The sequence below is a fragment of the Artibeus jamaicensis genome, unplaced genomic scaffold (assembly GCF_021234435.1).
Source record: "Artibeus jamaicensis isolate MK-2021 breed Jamaican fruit bat unplaced genomic scaffold, CSHL_Jam_final contig_923, whole genome shotgun sequence".
NCBI classification, from domain to species: Eukaryota; Metazoa; Chordata; class Mammalia; order Chiroptera; family Phyllostomidae; genus Artibeus; species Artibeus jamaicensis.
Genome location: NW_026522014.1, coordinates 12817509 through 12839608, shown reverse-complemented (window position 1 = coordinate 12839608; position 22100 = coordinate 12817509). Strand labels below are relative to the sequence as shown.

The 22100-nt window shown below is 34.7% G+C and overlaps 1 protein-coding gene across 1 annotated transcript in view; it reads left to right on the top strand.

The window, feature by feature from the left end:
- CRPPA (CDP-L-ribitol pyrophosphorylase A) overlaps positions 1 to 22100 on the top strand; it is a 206593-nt gene that overhangs the window by 86951 nt on the left and 97542 nt on the right. Inside the window, exons 7-8 of the mRNA XM_037163912.2 lie at positions 3776 to 3868; positions 4312 to 4404. Of these exons, the coding sequence (XP_037019807.2) occupies positions 3776 to 3868; positions 4312 to 4404 (186 nt within the window). The remainder of the gene's footprint in view (positions 1 to 3775; positions 3869 to 4311; positions 4405 to 22100) is intronic.

Here is a 22100-nt window from a genome sequence, read left to right as displayed (position 1 = left end):
TTAATATATCAATATGTGCAAGGGTGGTTATTAGCAGACAAATATGAATCGACATGACAGCGTTCACACTAGACATTAGACTTTCTAGAACAGTGATTATTGATGAAAAGTCCACAGTCTCAGGAACAGAGACAGTGTGCAGTGCTGGCATTGCCAGTGGATCTTCAGGGCTCAATGTTAGACACTGATCTTTGTGCAGTGTGGCTTTTAAGCTACATTACTGAAGAATCACCAGCCTGTTCCCCTGGGATTCAACACCAGAGCAACATGGCAAAACCTTGGTTTAGTGCTATTCTGCCTGTCCAGTGTTTAGGATTGGGAGAATATCAAGACTTTCTCTGGAGTATCGAACAGGCTAGAGTCTGAGCCTTGTGGGGGCCACTGGTACGATCCGCAGCTCAGTGCTCATGGTTGGAGATCCATTGAACATGACAGAATAGGAACCTGGTTCATTTATTACCTCAAAACTCTGCCAAGATTCATTTCCTTAGAACTGTGGCTGTTTTCTCTGAAGCTTTCTAGGAGGCTAACCTATAGGGATGACTCCTAGAAGAAATATTAATCTTTAACTTGCACATATTAGTTTAATCAATCTTCCTAATAGTTTTAAAGTATTTCTTTTTTACTGAATAAACTGAGCCACAGGCCTTAAAGAATTTACCCACAGTCACACAGCAGGTGTTTTGCAGAGTTTGATTTACATCCAGAGGTCATGCTTATAATTTCAAAAAGATGCTTTAGAGCTAATTCTAAAAAATAAAAAATAAAAATAGTATAGTAAGTGTTGAATCCTAGGCGAACAAAACTTCCACAGAAGTCTAAAAATAACCATGAAGTACATTTTAATTGGCAACTCAAAATTTGAAACTGGTGACTACTTAAAGGAGTATCTCAGGTGACAGTTTCTAAAAATAGAGATAGAGAGGCTCTGGCGGAAGGTCCAGACACAGCACCCTCAAGCCAGAGATAACTCTGATAAAGACCGTGACTGATGGGCTGGCAGCCTAGACTCAGCCTTCAGTTGGCTGCAGTCCTGGCTACAGAAGATTCCCTCCCAAAATCTGAATTTGCAATACAGAGACTGCCCCTGCTCCCCCTCTGCTTTATGGAGGTACACTTGACAAATGAAAATTATATGTATTTAAGGAGTACAACCTGCTATTTCAATATACATATATACTTTGAAATGATCATCACAGTCACGGTAATTAACTTATCCACCAACTCATATAGTTGCCACCTTCCCTTCCTCCATCCTTCCCTCCCTCACTCTCTCTTTCCTTCCTTCTTACCTCCCTCCCCTCCCTCCCTCCCCCTTCCTTCCTTCCTTCCTTCCTTCCTTCCTTCCTTCCTTCCTTCCTTCCTTCCTTCCTTCCTTCCTTCCTTCCTTCCTTCTTTGTCTTTGTAAGAGCACTTAAGGTCTACCTTTTTAGTAAATTTTAAGTATACAATATTGTATTGTTAACTGCAGTCACTGTGCTGTTCATTGGACCTTATGTGATACATTCATCTTACATGACTGAAACTGAGTACCCTTAGATGGCTGTCTTCCCATCCCCCACACCCCAGCCCCTAAGACCAAAGTGCATCTTTCTCCAGTTGCCTTGTTTATACCACATTCGTGCCATTTGTTTGAACAGGAGGGAGGTGAAAACTTGATGGATTAACAATCAGAGATGATCCAGCCAACATATTCTGTCCGTAAAAAGTGAAACACATTTTTGAACTTCTGACTCATGGGACTCAAACCAAAGGCTTTCAGCCTTAGTTAAGCCTTAACTCTTCTTGAAATGGAAAATATTTTTTTGACAACCTATCTTCCTTCCTAAAATTCATGCTTTAAATAGTATTCTACATATGCAGATATTTGCGTTTAGTTACTACTAAACCTTTTCTAAATTTTTATTTGTTATGATGTAAAGAAAATATTTTATTTTATTTTTGTACACTTCTTTAATTTTACTGAACACATTGGAAGGTTGTTTTAAATTTTGTTTAAATGTTCTTTGAACCAAAATATTTACAGAACGAGGAGTTCCTCTAGCCCGCAGATTGTTCCATTTGTTGTGTTTGAGTGTGGAGACATTGGGAATGACAGCAGAAGACGGTGCCACAGAGCTCTTTCATAAACAACCTAATAGCATTGTCTAATGCAGTTTTTGTTTATTAAAGGTGTCAAAGGCTCCTTTGCTATATTTAGGTTAAATCTAAATTTCTTTACTCAAGCATGGAAAATATTGTTTGTTTCTGGTTGGGAGGAAAGCAGTATGACCAAATAAAAGAATTGCGCTTGACTGGAAATGATTATTAAAAGAGTCTCAATTTCAAGAAGGAAAGAAATTGTAATTCTGTTTTTGTGGTTTTTTCCAAAGGGGTTACAAAAATGCTAATATTTAGTACCTTTTGTAAAAATATTGTATGTATTTCTGCCTTAGTCTGTGGGCATTCGTTGGTAAATGACTTTATCTTTTAATTGGAATTTTTAATTTATCACATACTAGTTGAGCAAATACATTTTAATAATAATAATAACTAATATTGTGGCTGGGCACTGTGCTTTCTATACCTATCCTATTTTCTAAGAGCTTATGTTATATTTATAACTGTTAATAATTGAGTTTAAGAAATATATATATGTATCTACAACAGCTTTAATAAGGGAACAAGAATATGGGATGGCCATCACAGTCTAGAATAAGCCCAGTGTTTGTGACAATAAACAGGAAAAGGGCCTTAGAGTTTAAGAGTATTTGTGTTGAAGTGTGGAGTCGGATGGTTAAGATTTGAATACAATGTAAGTAGATTTAAAGTACCTTAATGACAAATTCACAATTGTGGATTTAATCTAATAGGAATTATATACACATTCATGTAATATATGTGTATATGTATTAAATTGTGCATTCTTAATTGGAAAAAATTGAGAGTTACAGAGTTCTGTGCTTTACTAAGGAACGTGAAAATGTGTTTTAGATACAAATTTGTACCATATTCTAAATGTAATGCCAGTGGTAACTACTGAAATGTGACTTCCTGTGGAACTTCCTATTATAGCAGAGATAATATTATAGAAGTTCCCTTGCTTAGTAATTATATTGTTTATATATATATTTGTAATAGGAAAAATAGAAATTAATTAGAATATTGAACTATATGGGATAAAAATCATATTATGTAAGTTGTTGTAATAATATATGTACCATTTTTTTCTAAGTCTAGCCCGGGACCAGCATTGGTAATCATCCCTTTGTCTCTTCTTTTTATCCTAGATCAGCTCTTTTTCTCTATCATGTGTTGTTATGGTCATTTCTTTTCGATTTCTCTGCTTCTGGTCATTCCAGGTTTTGTTAAACCTATTCTTTGTGACTAGAGTTAATTTAACGTGCTTCCAGAATTGTCAGACAATCCCTGTTTAACCAACCATTTAATTTTATTCCAACATTCTCTGCAAACATTCTTTGTATAAGAAAAAAATGGGCTACTTGCCTATACCATAATATACCCTGTGCTTTTTCTACATTTTTTTCTTATCTGAAATAATTTCTCAATATCCTTGTTTGCTGAAGACAATATTTATTTATGAGCTGGTTCAAATTCCTTTTTCTTGATAGTGTCATAAATGAAATTATTTTGTTTTAACTTACATGTGGTCCTTGGCTCTATGTGCCAATAGCAATTTTGTGCTCATTTGTAACAAAGTTGGTTGTTTATGCTCATGTTTGGTCTTCCCATCTAATTTGTAAACTCTTTTCTCTCTATTTTGTTTTTCTCATAGCATCTGAAAGTCACATCTGTGTCTCTGTGTCATGCTGGCAGAGACCTTCAGCAAGTCCTGTCAGAGCGATGCTACAGTTTTGTCTGTGTGAACGTAAGTCATAAACATAAATGACTGAAATCACTTGGGGGTCTTAGAAACGTGATGCGGGAGAGACCTGATGTTTCTTGATTATTAAATGTTCGACTTTAAGATTTTGATAGATAAGTTGTGTTTTTTAATATGTATTCGGAAACTTTATTTTCATTTTTTGAGACAGGAAAATACCATTTCCTATGATGAAGAGATGATAATAATCTTTAGACAGCATGTAAATTTTCTGTTTATAAGGCTACGCAGGTATGAATGAATAAATAGTACAAATTTTAGTAATTATAAACTTATGGATAGTCTTTAAAATAGATTAAAATTTAAAAAATGAGCTTTATACACATTTTGAATGATTACATAAAAGTTTTGCATGTTTTCTCCTTGAATTAACTTTTAAATCATTTAAGAAGTTCTTTTAACTCCCTTTTATCTGTCTGGTCTTTCAGGTTATGACCTCTGAATTTGAAGAAACCCAGAAATTACTGAATATACTTAAAGAGAGTAATCTTTCCATTTTGTATCCTGTCGTTGTCATTTCAGTAAGTGAATTAATGCAGATTTTTCTCTTTAAACATGTGCTTTCCTTTTGGAATTCAACTTTTTATTTAACGAAATTTTATCAAGTGGAGAAAATCCATCCAAATCCCAAAGAAGAAAGTCTTCTTTGTGGACTCTTGAACTCACTCTCCTGTCTGCTCTTATTTGGTTGAAGACAGGTTTGGAAAACTGTAATTCAACCTAGCAACCAATGTCATTTCATTTTCTTCATTAAAATCTGAACGTGTGTTGCTGAGTTGACTAGTTTGGATAATGTAAAAGAGCTTTATCTAGAGTATTATCAGGATGTCATTAGAGAAGGATTCCTGAAGTTAAAAAAAATGAGGGGAAAAATTAGATGGAAGAAAATTTACTCTTAGGTTGTCTCATCTTCTCTGGTCTATGGACAGACAAAGCAGAGTGAACAACAGATTAAGAGAATTCCTAGGAGAAGAACCCATAAAAATTTTGGAGAGAGATTTCTGTGAAAGACTAAAAGTGTCACGTTTAGTATAGCATTTAATTGTGTAGCTGGGGGAATAGCAGAGCAACACCAGGAAGAAAGCGTGTCAGAGGCTCCGCCTGCCGCAGGGGCTGAGGAGCCCTATTTGGTTTGCAGCGTTTTGCTGTGGGAAGAGGTTCCAAACAGGACACTCTCAAGACAAGTGCCCACCTTTGCCTTGTTCCTAAAGCTCAGGCCTGTTCTATAGTGTGGTGATTTAATTCTTGTTCGGTAAGATCGTTCATACAGAGTAAAGATTATTTGCACTACACATAGGTAATTCTAGAGTAAGCAGTGCAGGTAGAAACAAATTAGCAATGGGAGGAGTTTTATTTCACTGTCCTGTTGTACTTAGTTATATGCCCCGAAGATAACTTCCACGTGTGACTAATTTTAACAGCTATATAGGTGTTTTCATTGAGACTTTTTAGGAACATTATGAAATGTACCCAGTGCTGGAAGGCTCTAAGGCTCTGTAGGATAGTGACAAGTTCAGAGTCCTGTGTTAGGCTCTTTCTCCCTCTGTGCACATTGTAACTTGCTTAGAAATTTCATTTGTTCATGTTCCACGATATTATTCTAAAGAGGCAGTAGAGTACTGTGATGAGAACTTGCTGTACTACAGCTTACAACTCAGAATGCCTCGGTTCCTTGATAAATTTTTCTGAACTTTTGTGGAGCTTGCTTTCTGCATTTGGAAATGAGGCTAATGACCCTACCTCTTAAGTCATCAAGGATTGGAATGAATGAATGCACATTGTAGTTGACTTCACAGTGCTGGGCCCTTGGCGGGAACACAATGCTAGTTTCCTTTACTAGGCTAGCTCCTTTTATTTACTGTTGGGATGGGATGACTCAAAGTTTACTTCCTTAGCTTTAATTGGATCCCTTAGCTTCAGTCATGCATTTGCCAACATTCTGTTAGGTACTTCATTTTGAGTATTTATCTATCTTCTCATACTTGGCTTGCCAGATGTATCCCCAAAGCACAGTCTGCCTCAGTTGACTTCTCTTACTGGCAATGTCACTGTGGCAGGTACCCAGGTGGGAATCAGTGTCACTTTTGAGTTTGCTTTCTATCTTTTTCCTCTACCACTCGTTGTCAAACACACACACATACACAGAGTTGTTTAAACTGTTTGTTCTTCTATTTCATTTCTATTGTTGTATCTCAATCTCAGTCCTTTGTATCACTTCTTGTAAATATTTGAATTTAATTTTCCATTGACTACTGTTGAGTTCCATTTAATGTACTCCAGTAAATTCAAGACTGTTTGGCTCCCTGGTGTTCTGTCTCAAACTGAGGGAGAAGATGAACAGTCCTCTAGTCAGGGAAGAAACATCTCTCAGAACTAGTGTGAGAATGCTATAAGTCTGTATACTATAAATCGACATACTATAAACACTGTAAAATACTCATTTCAAATTGGAGAGTTATCACTCCATAATTAATATTTGTATCCCCATTGTTTTCTTATTATGTAAATAGATTCACTGTGCTGATATTAAGGATGTCATTAAAATTAACAGGAAAATGTCACTAGAACATAATATAGAATATGCATCCTTAGGATGAAGCAAATCACGAAGAACATAAAGAATGGGTATTTAGTGTAGCTAGATTTTATTTCAGGTTCTACACGAGTCTTGATTGTTAAAATGTCAGTTCTCTTTGGCTGTTACGTAAGTGAACTGGGTTGGGAAAATTTAATGTAGGAGGTTTTTGCTTTTCTAAGGTAAACTAGTATAAGTAGAGCCTACTGCTTTAAGAAGCCCATAAAAAAAGAAACAAAATTTTACATGAAGAGTAGAAAAAAATAACTGGGACTTTATCTTTATGGAACTAAGGTACTTATTAAGATAATTTTATTTTATCTTCTATTTAAGAGAATTTGGTTATGTTTGCAAAACTGAACTGTTTTGCATAATTTTGTGGACATTATAAGGATGATATATTGTGATGTCTTTCAAGTGGTCATTTTTCCAAAATATTTTGGACATTTTTAGTTTTGTAATAATATCCTTTGTTAATAATAATTTGATGTTCAACATGTTCTTTTGGAGCTCTATTCTTACTTTTGTTTTGTATATTTTAAATTGTGTAATTTTGCCAAGTTCTCATTTGCTGATGGTGTTGAGTATGATTTAAGGAGTTTACAAATGTTAATTTGATCAACTTTATGATTAAACTACCCTAGTTTTTGGTAGCTGTGACCTAATTAGATTATAATTATATTAAATTATCAGAATTTTCCAAATTTCTACAATCAACTTGAGACCGACTGATGGTAATGTTAACTACTTGGGCTGAAGGTGATACCAGCATTCAAAAGGGGCAGAGACGGTGGATGGGGTCACTTGAGAGGTGTTCCGTTCTTAGCGAATCTCTGTGTGTGTATTTTGTATCATTACAGGCGGTCTTTTCACTGCAAGCCTTTGGAAGCAGACACTCAGATCATGAGCATGACTTGTACTAGGAGAATACTCCCTCCTTGAAAGAAAAATAAATAAATAAACCAAGACTGTCTTTATTGCAGACTGGTGGGCAAAAAGGAACTTAAAAAATTTTAGAATTTTCTGTGATCCCTTTCTGTGTTTTTTAACAAGAAAACCTTATAGAGATTAAAAATCAATACTTTCTTTTGTAAAGTTAAATAGGGCAGGGATTATGTTTGAGAGGTCTTTTCAGATGCCGTTTAGTCTATTGTATAAATTATCATGGAGCCACAGTTTTTATCCCGAGTTGACTGAAGTTACTGTTGCTAGCCTTCCCTTATTTGTGGTCACCAGGGGTATATAGTGTGGCTAGCAGCTTTTCCAGTGGCCACTCTCAAGAGGACAATGTGGACACTCTATTTGAAATCACCTGATACAATAGCCATGGCCATGGGACATGTTCAGTTTTCTATTTTCTACTCCCTTTATGTGTTTTTGTTCACTGCTTTTAAATATTGATGAGCACTTTTTAGTAAAGTGATACATGTATTTAAATAGTATAAGGCAATTTCATCAAATTTCTGATATATAAATCACTCCAAAAGAACATAGTCTTTTTACCTAGGCTAAACAAAGCTGAACAGTGCCCAAAGTGAATTAGAGACTGAACTCTTGGTTTAGAAATTAATGATCAGAGAGCTTTATTTTTTTTCATAATAATGGGTGAGAGAGTTTCAGGAGACAATACTACTATAGCTGTTTTCTCATCAATACTATGTAAAACTGAAAAAGTAATACCTTCACCTGTTCTGAAAGTAAACTAGGGATTCTAATTTATTTGGATCTGGCAAGATTTTCACAAAACATTCTTATTTAAAGCTTATTTTTTCAGTGATCATAGCTGCTTCATATAATAGGCACCAAAGAAATGATTAATTTTCAAAAGCAGAAAGTAAATAGCAACAAGTCAAAATAGAAGTTTAAAATTGAGAAATGAAGCAAACTCTTTAATTTTACTTAATAAAGTAGTTTATCACTTCTGCACAGCAAAATAACTTTACAGTAAAAATTTGGATAATTACATGTGAGTTCTACTTTCTCTGGCAATTTTATTGGCGCTTTATGAGAGATAAGAATCTCTTTGTGAATTCACTTCAGCAAAACAAATTATCATATGGAGTTGTAATGCTTGGAAAACATATAAATAAACCTTCAAAAGTGCCTAATTTAGTTCTAGTTACCAGGAAGTAGCTTATTGCCACAACAGATCAGAATATATGATCTGTAAAATGCTTCAAAATGTTTAATATTTGAACATGTCAGCAAATAAAAAAAATAGAAAACCACTCTCCATTGACACTTGATACTTTCACATCTGGGGAAACTGTCACAGAGATGTAAATTGTTTCCAGAACATTCCACAGCTCACCAATGTCAAAGCCAGGACCAGAATCAATCCAATATGCAATGTATCAAATACACTTGTTACTTTTATGCTCTCATGAATGTGTTAAATAATAAGATGGAACAAGATTAAAAATATACATATACAAAAGTATATGCATTTAATATTTCTTCCTAATAAAGAACAAATGACAATTGGAAAAACATATAGATTCCCTCTTTTAAGTGCTAATGAGTTCTTACTTTAGCTTCACAGGGTATTGAGCCTTTATTGAATTTAATATTTATAAAAATGCTATAATTCTGTGAAACTTCTTACCAGATCCCAGACGTGTATCTTTGTCAACTTTTACTTAACTATTTGCTCTATGTCCTTCTGCCTGTTAAGCCTATTATTACTGGGCTAAAAAAATTTGTTTTTAATGTGTAAGTTTTTATAAAACAAACAAAACAGAGTTGGCTATTATAATTCTCATGTTGGGTTTATATATATATCAGATCTCAGGTTTATTTGTGTGTATTTTCAAATGGATATTTTATGTGTTTAACTGGCAATGAGTGGCCTAGGGAATAGGTTCAAATACCTCTTCTACTTCATTCTTAACCATGTTGCTACTGTGTGTTTATGGATTCCTTGACTTTTCCTTCAGAAGATTATAACTTTATTTTATGTTGAATTTTTAGCATATTTTCACTTAAGATACATTAGTTTTCTCTTTCGTGGTTGTACACAGCTTCAGTGGCAGATATGCAATCAATTCCACAAATTCTACAAATGTTTTTATTTGTTTTCTGCTAATATAGTAAGTCTCAGGTATTTCCTGCCTAAATCAATAATAAAATCTGAATAATTCTGGTTTAAAATACCTTTAGAACCTTTTTGCAACTTCAGTCTTGTAGGGATTCATTTCTAACACAAAGATGCAGAATGATGAAGTCATTCTTGTAGAAGGTGTTGAATAGAAAGAATTGACTGTTATTTTAAGTTTTAGGAGATTTTTGCTCATGGCTAACTGGTCACTGGAAGGTTTGCATTGTGGGATATAGATATTCCCCAAGGTGCATTGTGAAGCACGTGTAACCGGTGATGTGTGAAGGTGTGACTCTCCCAGGACATTCATTCCTAGTGTTCTCTCTGTTAGTGAATATGGGCTGTTCATTTTCAGATAGAATTATGTTCTAATGGAGCGTGCAATAGAATGAACTCCAGAAAACTCTTCCTATGTTTTATGAATACTTATTTCTCTTGATTAAGTACCAGGTTTGGAATCACTATTTATTTTCCTACTTTAAATAATTTACTGAGCTTAGTCAGTTAAGCAATGTGTTTGAGAATTTATTTGCCAGTGCTGTTCCAGTACAATAAATCAATGTATACAATGCAACATGAAATGCACAGGAGGCAAAATGAATGAAACTCACCTTTGTTAGGCAGCTTACATTAGTTTTGGTCTAGAAAAGAAATTGAATAATTGGTTTGGTCATTCAATTTTTCAAAAAATATGCATGGGAGTTTTGTGTGTGTGTGTATATACTTGATTTTATTTTAAATAATGGAAATGTTCTTTAGCTCATTTATGTTATATTTCTTTACAAATTAGAACCAAATATACTTCAATAGCATGTAATATTTAAAAATTAAATGTTATACTTCTATAATTAATAATAAATCAATGTAATACATATGCTAATATAAATATGCTAAGCCTGACTGTATTTATAATATTGAAAAGGATTTTACTGCATGAAGAAAAGTAAATTATATTGTTGTAAAGGGGGCATTGTATAGAAAGAATTGACTATTTTAGTTTTAGGAGGTCTTCATCATGGTAAGGATGCTGAACCTGGAGTGGGGTTCAAGGAACAAGAATTGATACTATGTTTTCAAATAACAAGTGTCTATTAACCTAACCAAGTAACTTTATGTCTCTGAATTTAGTTCAGAATCTTTATCTGGAAACAGAGTTGGAAGCTCTCAAAGACATCTGAGTAGCTTCTCTTTCTAAAATTATTTCTTATACTATAATATGTTCTAAAGATTATATATATATATGGCATATATATATAGTAGAATAATGCAGATGATTACAGTTATGCTAAATACGAATCAGGTGCTGTGGTATTTCTTTTTTGAGCCAGTTTTGAGGCCTTTCTAGCTTTAATCCTGATCACCAGATTCATGAGACATTTTTTATGGTTTGTCTTTATTTATGCCTTTCTTACGTATCTTCTTTTTACAGTCTGGTTTTTATTAGGTTAAGTCTAGTTCTTCTATTTTTATATTCACTCCTCTTTTTTCCTCTCTGTTTAGTAACAGTTGCAAGATTAATCTTTCCCTTGACCCATACCCCTCTCCCAAAGAATCTATCCTTCCATGTCTAGTCCAGGCAACCGTCTTCTGGAAATGATTCCTTAATCGTTGTAGCTCACACTGATGCTTCTTATTGCCAATTCATTTAAAACTCACTTTAGCCCTGGCTGGTATATCTCAGTGGATTGAGCATGGGACTGTGAAGCAAAGGGTCGCTGGTTCGATTCCCAGTCAGGGCGCGTGCCTGGGTTGCAGGCTAGGTTCCCATTGAGGGACATATGAGAGGCAACCACACATTCATGTTTCTCTCCCTCTCTTTCTCCTTCCCTTCCCCTTTCTCTAAAAATAAATAAAAGTATTAAAAAAACTAAAAAAACCCCTCACTTTAGGTGCTATTGAGTTAGCACTTTCTGGGGAACTATAGCTTACTCTTTTCATTACCTGATTGATTAATATAGATTTATGTTAGTAAAGATATAGATATTAACTAATATTAATATCTATATTTCTATATTAATTAATATAGATATTGATTAATATAGATTTTTTTAACTTCTGTGTGACAGGTATTTTGACATACATGTAGCTTATTTAATAATTAATAGTTTTTTAAAAGCATTGTACTTTAGAAGAATGACACATTTGTACAAGCTAATTTTCTAGATGATTTCGTCTTAATAAGGAAATAATATTGATTTATTTTGCAGAATAAAGACTATTAAGTATATGAGCTTAATTAAATGACCACAGTTAGCCTGGGAAATGATTCAGTGGCTGGGATCCTGGTCACTGTCCCTTCTATCCACCACCCCAAGGTGGTAACTTTAACTAGGTCTGCTGGAGAAAGAGGCAAGTTAGCTTGGAATAGAAGGTCAAGAGAGATCTTGTTAATGATAGGAGAGGAAGCTGAAATTTGGAAGGCCGGACAGGGTCCAGTTCTGTGAGTGTAGGTGGAACAGCATTTCTATATGGAAAGAGTGGCACATGAGAATAGTAGCAGCTGGAAAGAGCTAGTGGACCAGAAACAAAATGAACTACACATTGGGGAGAGTTGAAGCATGGGCTAGCCAGGTCTAGGTCAAGGTGGGCCTTTGAAGTTTGAACTCTGTAAAGCATCACTGCCCAGTAGAAATTGATACGGTGAGATTTGCATTTTACACATCCTCTGGATGCCTCACAGAGAAACGATTAAAGAGATCAGAGAGATTCCTTGATGCATTTGGTTTACTTAGGAGGCTATCTCAGTAGTCCAGGAAATCATGGTGGCAGCTAAGACTACAGTAATTCTAGAGTGGATGGCAGAAATAGCTGGAATCAAGATATATCGAAGACATAGAAGCACTAAGAATAGGCACTTTATTTAATGAGAGAGAGAAAACTTCTGATTTGATATCTCATGAGACTGGATAAGTGATAGTAAGATGGGGACATTAGAGGATTTTTTAATTTGTTTCTGAAGGTTGAGTAAGCAGATTAATTATCCCAACTTTGTTGACAGATAATTAGGATGATTTCACTTATATTCAAAAGCTTTCTATTCCTTTATATGTGTGTGTGTTTATTGTATATGTAAAAGAGCTTATCCTAAATCTTTTTTTGAAAGGCAAGTTATATTTTTCCAAGGCCTCCTTAATGCTTGAATTATAATAGAATTTCAGGTATAGGCACAATTGAAAATATATATCTTTCATATTACAATATTTTGCCAAGTCTTATCTAGTGTTTACATGATCATGTTTTTTATGGAAAAATTTTTCATACTATTGCTTCATATTCTGAAAAATATAAACTAAAAAAAAGAAAAACACTTTGTCCAAGAGCCAAAACATTAGTATTTAGAAAGATGGTAAGAATGAAAACACTAGTGGATAGAAAGGTGGTAAGAATCTTACCAGGCCTCTTCTCCTTTAGCATAAAAATCAATAGCCACCTACGAATAGATTGCTTTTGCAGTGTTCTGGAAAACCTTTTTTATTGAAGACCTTTTATTGAGATCATGTAAAGGTGATGGAGTCAGTGCAAAAAGCTTCTTGATCCAGACATGCTTTGGCCTGAATGCTGTTTGTAATAAAGTTATATGTGATACTTAATACTTTTGAAAAGTATGGTATGATTTAACTTTCCAGGCATGTGAGGTTTTATTTTATGGGCTTTTGAAGCTTAACTTATTCTACTTAAAAGCTGAGGTACTTGGTTCACTGGTACTCACTAAGGTGGGATGCAGTAAGAGTTGCAGAGATAATCCTGGTGTCAGCTTTGGAAATTCTTATGTGGGAAGGATAGGACCAGTTCACATTACCTGCAAGTCTCTTCTGAGTACTTTAAGTATTACACCCATTTCTAGATCTCTTGCTAGAGGAGTGAAATTCTCTCTTTTTTTTTTAAGTTTAATATGTCTATGGAAATGACAGCGTTCTGAGTTTTCTGCTTCACCAACAAGACTCCAACTACGATCTTGTGTTTTGTGTTCAATTTGGGGGAGCTGGAACTCTTGTTACATTTATAATTCTCAGTCCCTCAGTGATAACTGGCCTGCTGATGCATATTTTTAGTATAATTATGCTGAGGTTAGCAATCACAGACACTTATTGAATACTTTAAATAGTGAATCATCATTCTTTTCTTTAAAATCCTTGATCCCTTTAATCCTCTGAGCAGTCCTGAGGGTTGGTTATCAGAGATGCCATTATCTCTGTAGGAACATCCCGTGCTCTTCACTTTACCTTCTGACACTCATTAGGGTTGTAAATACTCTCCCTTTTCAAGTACTAGAAACCATATTGTTGGAGGAGAAAGGGTCTTAAAATCCATTTAGGAGCATGCTCTCATTTAGTCGGAGATGAGCCAGGCCTTTTTTTTTTTCCTGGATTTGAGATAACTTCTTTGTATTGGGGATTGGGGATTTTTCTTGTGAAAGGGCCAGATAAGAAATATCGTAGGCTTTATGGGCCATTGATGTTGCAACTATTCTACTCTGTTGTTATAATGCAAAAGCAGCCATACGCAATATCTTAAAAAATTGCTGTGGCTGTATTCCAATGAAACTTTATTTACAAAAAAAGACAAAAACAAAACCAGGAGGTTGAATTGAACCCACGGACCTTTAGGAAATGCATTGTTTCTTAAAATTTGGTTTAGATTGTTCATTTCTGTATAACCATTTGTCACAGTTAATTAGTACTGTTGCTTAAAATTTCCATTAGAAAGTTCTTTAGTAGGCATATACTTTCAGAGTCATCAAGTCTCATGATTTGAAGTATTGCTCACGTATCAATTCCTAAGTTTTGACAGGGATGTTCAAGGGCATGAAGTTTGAAAAATTCAAATTCATCTTCTTCCCTCCAGGAACTATCCCTTCCCGAAAGTCTCTCTCTCTCTTTTCTTTTCTATTCTGACCTCCTCACAGCCACGGTGACAAACTTTGCTAATTGCAAATTGACCAAGCCACTCTCCTTATGAAAGTCTTCCAGGGGCGGCTGATCCCTAGTGGAGAAAGCTCGGTCAGATCATAACAAAGGCTTGGCCTGGGCTGGCTCTTGCTCACTTTTATAGCCCTTACTCTCATTTCTCTCAGAGCACTTTCCTCTCCAGAAACAGTGAACTGATATAGTTCCCACATGTCCCATGTTACCTAACATATTGGTATTTCCTCTCTTGAGTTTTTCTACCTGAAATGCCATTTTCATAGTATTTGCTTGCATGACTCTTATTATCCTTAAAATTTGAGTACAGAATTCATTCTTGCAGTCCTTCCTTCACACCCCTGTTCAGAAATGTTTATTGACTTGAACTTGCCTTGACATTCCTAGTCGTGATGCCTTCTGTCCCACCCTGTTCCCACCCTGCCACCTCAAGGAGATGCTTTGTGGTGACTTACAGAAATGAAGGAGACTGGGTATGAGGAGCTAAACAGAAATTACATCTTAAATAATAGCTACATTCTATTAAGGAGAATAATGCTGCTAGTTCTACCTGAGGCTTTAGACTGTTACTTACTATGTATAAATTTAGATTTATGAATTTTACTGTCTTGATTTATGCTACCCTTCTTGCTTTTTGGTAGTTTCATCTTTTTCCATTTTGCCTTTTCAAACAAGAATTTTTGTTGCATCTAAAAGTGATAAATGTCTAATTTACAGATATCTGTTTTTAGTTTTTGTGAATTCTACATGCTTCGTGTTAGGAAGTATATATACCTCATTGCGTCAATAAATGACTACTTGTATTCTTTCAATTCACTTTCTGTTTTTACTCTGAAAGAATTAAACTTTGAAGTGTTTCTCATTTTTAAGTGGGACTTAGTTTTTCTCTTGTAAATTGAACTTAGGGCATAATTTTCTAACAATTTAGGAGGAATTTTTTATTTCAAAATTAATTTTAAATGGATTACTACTACAATGTATTAAGCAAGTAAAAAGCTTGCATTTAGGAGCATTAATTTTTATCTTTTAATTCATGTGGGTAGCACTTACATATGTATTTTTAAAAATATTTTATTTCTTTTTAGAGCAAAGAGAAGGGAGGGAGAAAGAGAGGGAGAAAAACATCTCCCTCTCTTTGCCTCATAGGCAAAACATATGTGGTTGCCTCTCGCATGCCCCATTCTGGGGACCTGGCCTGAAATGTGAGCATGTGTCCTGACTGTGAATTGAATCTGTGATCCTTTGGTTTGCAGCCCGGCACTCAATCCACTGAGCCACACTAGCCAGGGCACATTAACTTATGTATTTGATTAATAAGAAATATTAGGTTATTTTTGATGAATATAAAAGCTTGAATCAAGGATTTTGGAAGATAGAGGTTTCTTTTCCTAGGCTATTTTTGCATTGTATTTGCATTGTGAAATAAACTGGTCAGTCTATTAGATACTTACAATGTTAACATTTGAAGAAGATTTTTTTCTTGTAATCTATCCTCTTCAAGTAAATGGGTCCAGAAGGTTGAAAGTAAGTAGACTGTGCGCTTGTCATGAATATATTGATCAAAAGTGATCTTCAAACTTACATGCTAAGATTACAAGTTATCAACAGAATGTGTTATTGCACACATTGATCTGTGTTACTCAGCTTACTCTGACTCCATCATGAACCCGCGTGCTAAGCAGATGTTTCCTAGCCCTGCTGGCCATTCAACTGAGCTCAGCACACATGTGCCATGAAAGTGCACCTCGTCATTCCATTCGGTGTGTGCAGACATACCGGGACTGAATGAAAAAAGCTGCAGTGCATTTTTCATCTTAGACATTGTAGCTTTCATCTCTACAAGTTTGATTTGCACCTTTTTTATGTCCTCTATTTCTGTATTCAACTTGGGAATACATGGGATACAGTTATAATTTTCACGTCTTTGTTAATGTGAACATCTTGATCAGTGTTGAGTCAGTTTTAAGTGATGTATTTATTTCCTTATTATGGAGCCCATTTTTTGGCTTCTTTATATGCCTAGGATTTTATGTTTGTGTGTGTTTAAGGGTGTTACATGGGTTTTTAATTTCCATCAACTTGGAAATTTTTCGGCCATTACTTTTTCATTATTTTTTCTGCCTTTTTCCTCATCTGGGAACTTCAGCTACCTGTATATTGGCTGTTGAAGTCCATCCATATCTCACTGATGCTCTGTTTTTTCCTTTTTTTGGCCTTAGTCTTTCTTTTTTCTCAGCTTCATTTTAAATAGTTTCTGTGAGTATATTTTCAAGTTCACTAATCTTTTTTTCTGCCATGTGTAATCTGCTGTTAATTCTTCCAGAGTTATATTTTATTTTTTAATCTCAGATGTTGTTTTCCTCCTTAGAAGTTAGGTTTAGGGCTATTTTACATTTTTCTTTTCTCTGTTTCACATGCTTATTCTTTCTTGTAGATTTTTGAACACATGGAACACAGTTGTAAAGTAATTTAAATATTTTTTCTATTAATTCTAATGTCTGTGTCACGTTGAAATTGGTTTTGACTGATATTTTTTCTCGTTATGGATCATATTTTTCTGCTTTTTCTCTTTTTGCACATTCGATATTTTTTAATTAGCTGCTAGATATTTTGAAATTTACCTTAGTGGGTGTTGGATTTTTTTGTGCCAGCAGCAATACTTCGAGCTTTGTTCCAAAATGCAGTTAATTAGAAACAATTTTACCTTTTAAATATTGTTTGTGTGATCTTTGGGGGGGGGACTAGCTAGTGTATTTAGTACAGGGTAACCATTTCCTTCTTCGCCCTGTACCTAAAGCACTGAAAATGAAGTTTTCTAGCCTGACCGATGGCCACCACTGCTTTTCCCGACCCTGATGGTCAATCCGGCATGGTTGCTTCTAATCTTGGCGGATGGATTTTCCCCAGGCCCAGGCGGTTTTCTCAGATGCATGCCCTGACCCATACTCTGTGGAGTGTGTGACGCTTACGTAACCTCCTGAGTTCTCGCTCTGTGCGTCTCCCTCCTCCCAGGTAGGCTGCCACAGGCTCTAAAATCCGGAGAGCCAACCAAGGCCGCCCCACTGTTTTTACAGCAGTGAGGGGGGCAAACAGGCCTCACCTCATTTGTTTCTCATCTCTCAGAGGTGTCCCTGTTGCATTGTGCATTATGTCATAGAAATCTTTCTTTCATATAGTTTGTACACTTTTTTTACTTGTTTCAAGTGGAAAAGTAAATTTAGGACGTGTTACTCCTGTTTGGGTGGAAAGAAGCTGGGCCTATCACAGTTTGAAAGTTTTATTTTCACACCTTTTATATTCATCCACATTTCCGGGAATGTATTCTACATATAAAGAAGAAAAGCTCAGTCTGTGTTAGCTCATACTCTATATCATTTCACCTATTCCTGATATAATTTCTCAGAGCAGGATTTTAAGTAATAACAGAACATTTAGGCAGGAATGAAATGCCTTTTGTGATAACAAACACATAAGTTAATAACCAAAATATAAGTGGGGTGTATGGCCAGCAATAATATACATAAGCATTTGTGCTAGACAAGTGTGGGACACACTTCAACTCTATACTATTGTGTATTGTGGCCATAACTACCTATGGCTATGAGCACTTGAGGTGTAGCTACTGCATTTTTGTTTAACTTTAATAAACTTTAATTGAATGAAAATAGTCATGTGTAGCTAGTGGCTACTGTAGTGGAGACAGCACGATTCTAGACTATGTTTCATTTAGCAATCCTTGTATTGAATCACCCTTTTATATGCCGTAGCTTTATGGAAACAAAGTTCTTAGAAATAAAAAAAGTTAGGTTAGCACTTTATCTTAATTTAAAAAAGCTCAATAAAGCAAATTTCAATGATCCTTCAGTGGGTTATTGGAAGCACTCTAATTGGAATTACTGGGTATTGTATTTTTTTAAAGACTAATGTTTAAATTGGCTTAAATGCATAAAATGTCTATTTCTGAACTGCAAAAATGTTCATCATTTATTTTTAAAATACCACATAATGCTTATCTAAGTGGCTGTTGGACAACCACAATAATAATTATAGATTGTTGCTTAAGCAGTAGAGAATTTTATCTTGCAAAGTGAAATTTTGGCAAGTCACTAAAAATATGTAAAGATTATATATTAACTCATGAAAAAAAATCACATATCTGCTCTTTGTAACTTCTGTGACATATTCTCTGAAAACTTTGCAGAGAAAAATTAGTAAATAAATATAGTTGTATATTTTAAATAATGTTAGATAAACAAATCAATGCTTCATATTAATCACTGAATATCTTTTAACTTTTGATTCTAAAGTATATTTCAGAGGCTACAGGTGTTACTTGTAGATGTATGTAATGCTTCAGATAATTGTGCTGCTATACCACAGAGGCAAAGTTACAGTCTTATAGGAGAAATGACTTTGTAAGTTACTAAAAAAGTATTCATTTTGATTTTTTAAAATGTTTTAAAGTAATGTTAGGTTTTTCTATTAACTGTGTAAAATGTGAAGTTCTGAGTTCATTTCTTCTTTAATCTTTTAAATAAGATCTGAAAAAAGTGTACAAAAATATAACATTATAACATTCTAAAACTCATTTTTAAAAAGTTCTTTGGGTAAGTAGAAACATTTAAAATCTTTTGTGTGGTTAATAATTTAATGCAAAGTACAGTTATTTTATTTTCTACCTTATTGTTACATGCCGTTATTTTCAATCTGCCAGCTTTGGTGACGTTTTATTTTGTTAGATTTACAAGTGAGTTGTTGAGCATGTGCTCTGAGTTTTTATGATAGTTTATAACTTCATTAGTTTCCATTCATCAGAAGTATGAGTTAAATTTTATGATGGCATTGATTTAAATTTCTTCTAAAATGCAGTGATTCAATATTGAAAGCTTGTTCTTTTTTTCTTTTTAATAGTACAATTCATTAAGTTAAAGCCATTTTCATGAATAGAACCCACATAATTTATAAATAGTTGAAGTGAGATGAAAGGTTTTCTAGTGTATTTTAATCCTTAAGATGCAGTGTTACTTTGATCTGTTTACTATTGGCCAGTTTTATCAGTTATTAGACTTCCCTCATATTTCTTTTGGAAAGTACAGTTTTTGAAGATGTTGTTGAGCCTAATTCATACAATTTACTTGTCTGTACACATATGTAGATGATTTTGCAGTATCTATTGTTTGGATTCAGAGAACCTCTGGTCTATCTGCTGAATCTTTCTAACTCAATTATTTGATAATTACCAGAACTTTCATTTAGACTGTTCTTCCTTCCACTTTGGTGGGCATTAAGCAGTGTATTATTTGAATATATACTTATGCTTCACAAATTGACTTCCTAGTCAGATAACCAAAGAGTCTGTTTTCCCTCTTATCATGGATCCTGACTCCCTTCTCAGGCCGTCGTGTGGGCATGGACTCTGGATTGAAAGAAGTGTTAAATATGGGTTATGGAACATTCCTGATGTTTAGAGAATATTGTGTGTGGTATTAATTATTGCTTTTTTATTTTGTGTACCCGTCTTTAGAGACAGGTGAAAAATCACATTTTAAAACATTAAAAATCAGTTAGAACTCATCTGGGACCAGGGACATATGGAATGGTTACGAGACAAATACAAAGCGTGTGTACGACTGCATGTAGAAGATGTGAGGCAAAGAGAATTACCAAGGTTTGCGGGTGGAAAGCCGGCTCACTCACAGAGCTGTGTAGTTACCTGCATGTTATATGTTCAAGCAATTTGCTACTTTATAGGCATGGATTTGCTACCTTTAAAAAAATGCACACTTTTGGGCATAGGAGGCAATCCTTACCCTCAGTTACATGTGCCTGGAAAAGGACTGTTAGAAATGACATCCTAACTGGGAAATACTGTCAGTGTAATTTACATGTAGCAGATCAGTGAGCAGTAAAAAAGAGATCAAAGAACTGAACCTCGATGAATGTTTTGCTTTATTTCAATGGATGTAGCCTGTCCAGGCTGTATGTTTGTTTTATGAGAGCAAAAACATTTTTATTTCTTTTGGGTTCTCATGATCATTTATTTTTTGTGACCCTCTGCTGTCGTCATATAAACCTGCCCAGTTTTTTAAAATAAAAATAATAAAATTGATTATGTTCTTATAACAACCGAAATTCTTCCTGGAACACATACATAGCTGGTATATTTTGAAGGTTAAAATTAGTGGCACAATGAGAAGCGAATGCTCAGGTGTTCCGGGATTGGCATCAGGAAGTATGCCTGCTGGGGTTTATCTTCTGCTCCTCACATGTCACCAGGCCTTCCCACCCAGTGAAAGAGAACTCTTCAGATGTGTCCTCTTGGTTTATGCTTGTATTTTGTCAACCTGATTGTACACTTTCTAAGGTCAACATCTGTTTACTTAAAATTTAATTATGTCAACTAGCACAGTGTTCAGCACATACTAAGTACTCACGAAAAGAACTTGTATTAATCTTCTATGTTCTTTTACTACATGATTAAGTTTCTCTATAATTGTTCTTTATAGATTGATTTTAGAGAGGAACAGAGAGAGATTGTGAGAGAGACAGAGAGGCATTGATTTGTCGTTCCATTTATTTATGCATTCATTGGTTGCTTCTCATATGCGCCTTGACTGGGGATCAAACCTGCAGCCTTGGCACATCAGGACAACAATCAAACTGAGATACCCAGTCAGGGCTCCCTATAATTTAAGTACTTGTTTTGATGGGAAAACATAGGCAGTTCGTAGATGTCTAAATAGGTTGCCTGGAACTCACTTTTATGTACCATTTCCTTAATTTAATGCATGGAATCTGTGCTGAAAAGCATTAGCCTACTGATTGTGTGTGTGTGCATGTTGTTACTCTTTTCTTTCCAAGGAGCTAGAGTATGTTGTATCTTATAGATCTGTAGCCGAGTGGAAAGTCTTCCTGTCCCTGTTTAGACATCTCATGACTTCGCAAGAACTTTTAAAAACCACGGTACCATGACCTTTAGTTCAACCTTGGTATTTTTGCTATAGCACATGCCTTTCTAAGAAAAATTAGGTTACATGCTATTGATAAATAGGGGAGTTAGGTCCATGTAATGCAAAAGTCGCATATGCTCATGTGCAACTTTCCCTAGATAAGAACAAGCAGAAAAGCAGTAATAGAACTAGAAACTTGGAAGGAAAGGTAAAAAAACAAACAAAAAACCTCAACTCAGCTGCTGCACTGGAAGCAGAAGCCTTTGCACCATTCATTTTTCATTTGATTATTATATTAGTTTCTAAGAGAACTGTGATACAACATACTCTATGTTTATGAATTTGGAAATTGTGTTCTTATAATTCAGTCAATATTTTTTCTTTGTGCATACAAATGTATGTTCTTAGTAATAAGATTATGATTATAATTTTTATTATATACGATTCCTTTTTATCTATATTAATATGTTTGGCCTTAAATCCTACTGGGTACTATATTGCTAAACTATTTATTTTTGGTAGAATTGCTTGAAATGTCTTTTTCATCTTTTTCTTTCGTACCTTTAGGATAATGATTTAAAAAAAAATTTTTTTATTGATTATGCTGTTACAGTTGTTTTATTCCCCCTTCATTCCCCTCCACCCTACCCCCCCGTCCCCACCATTACCCCCC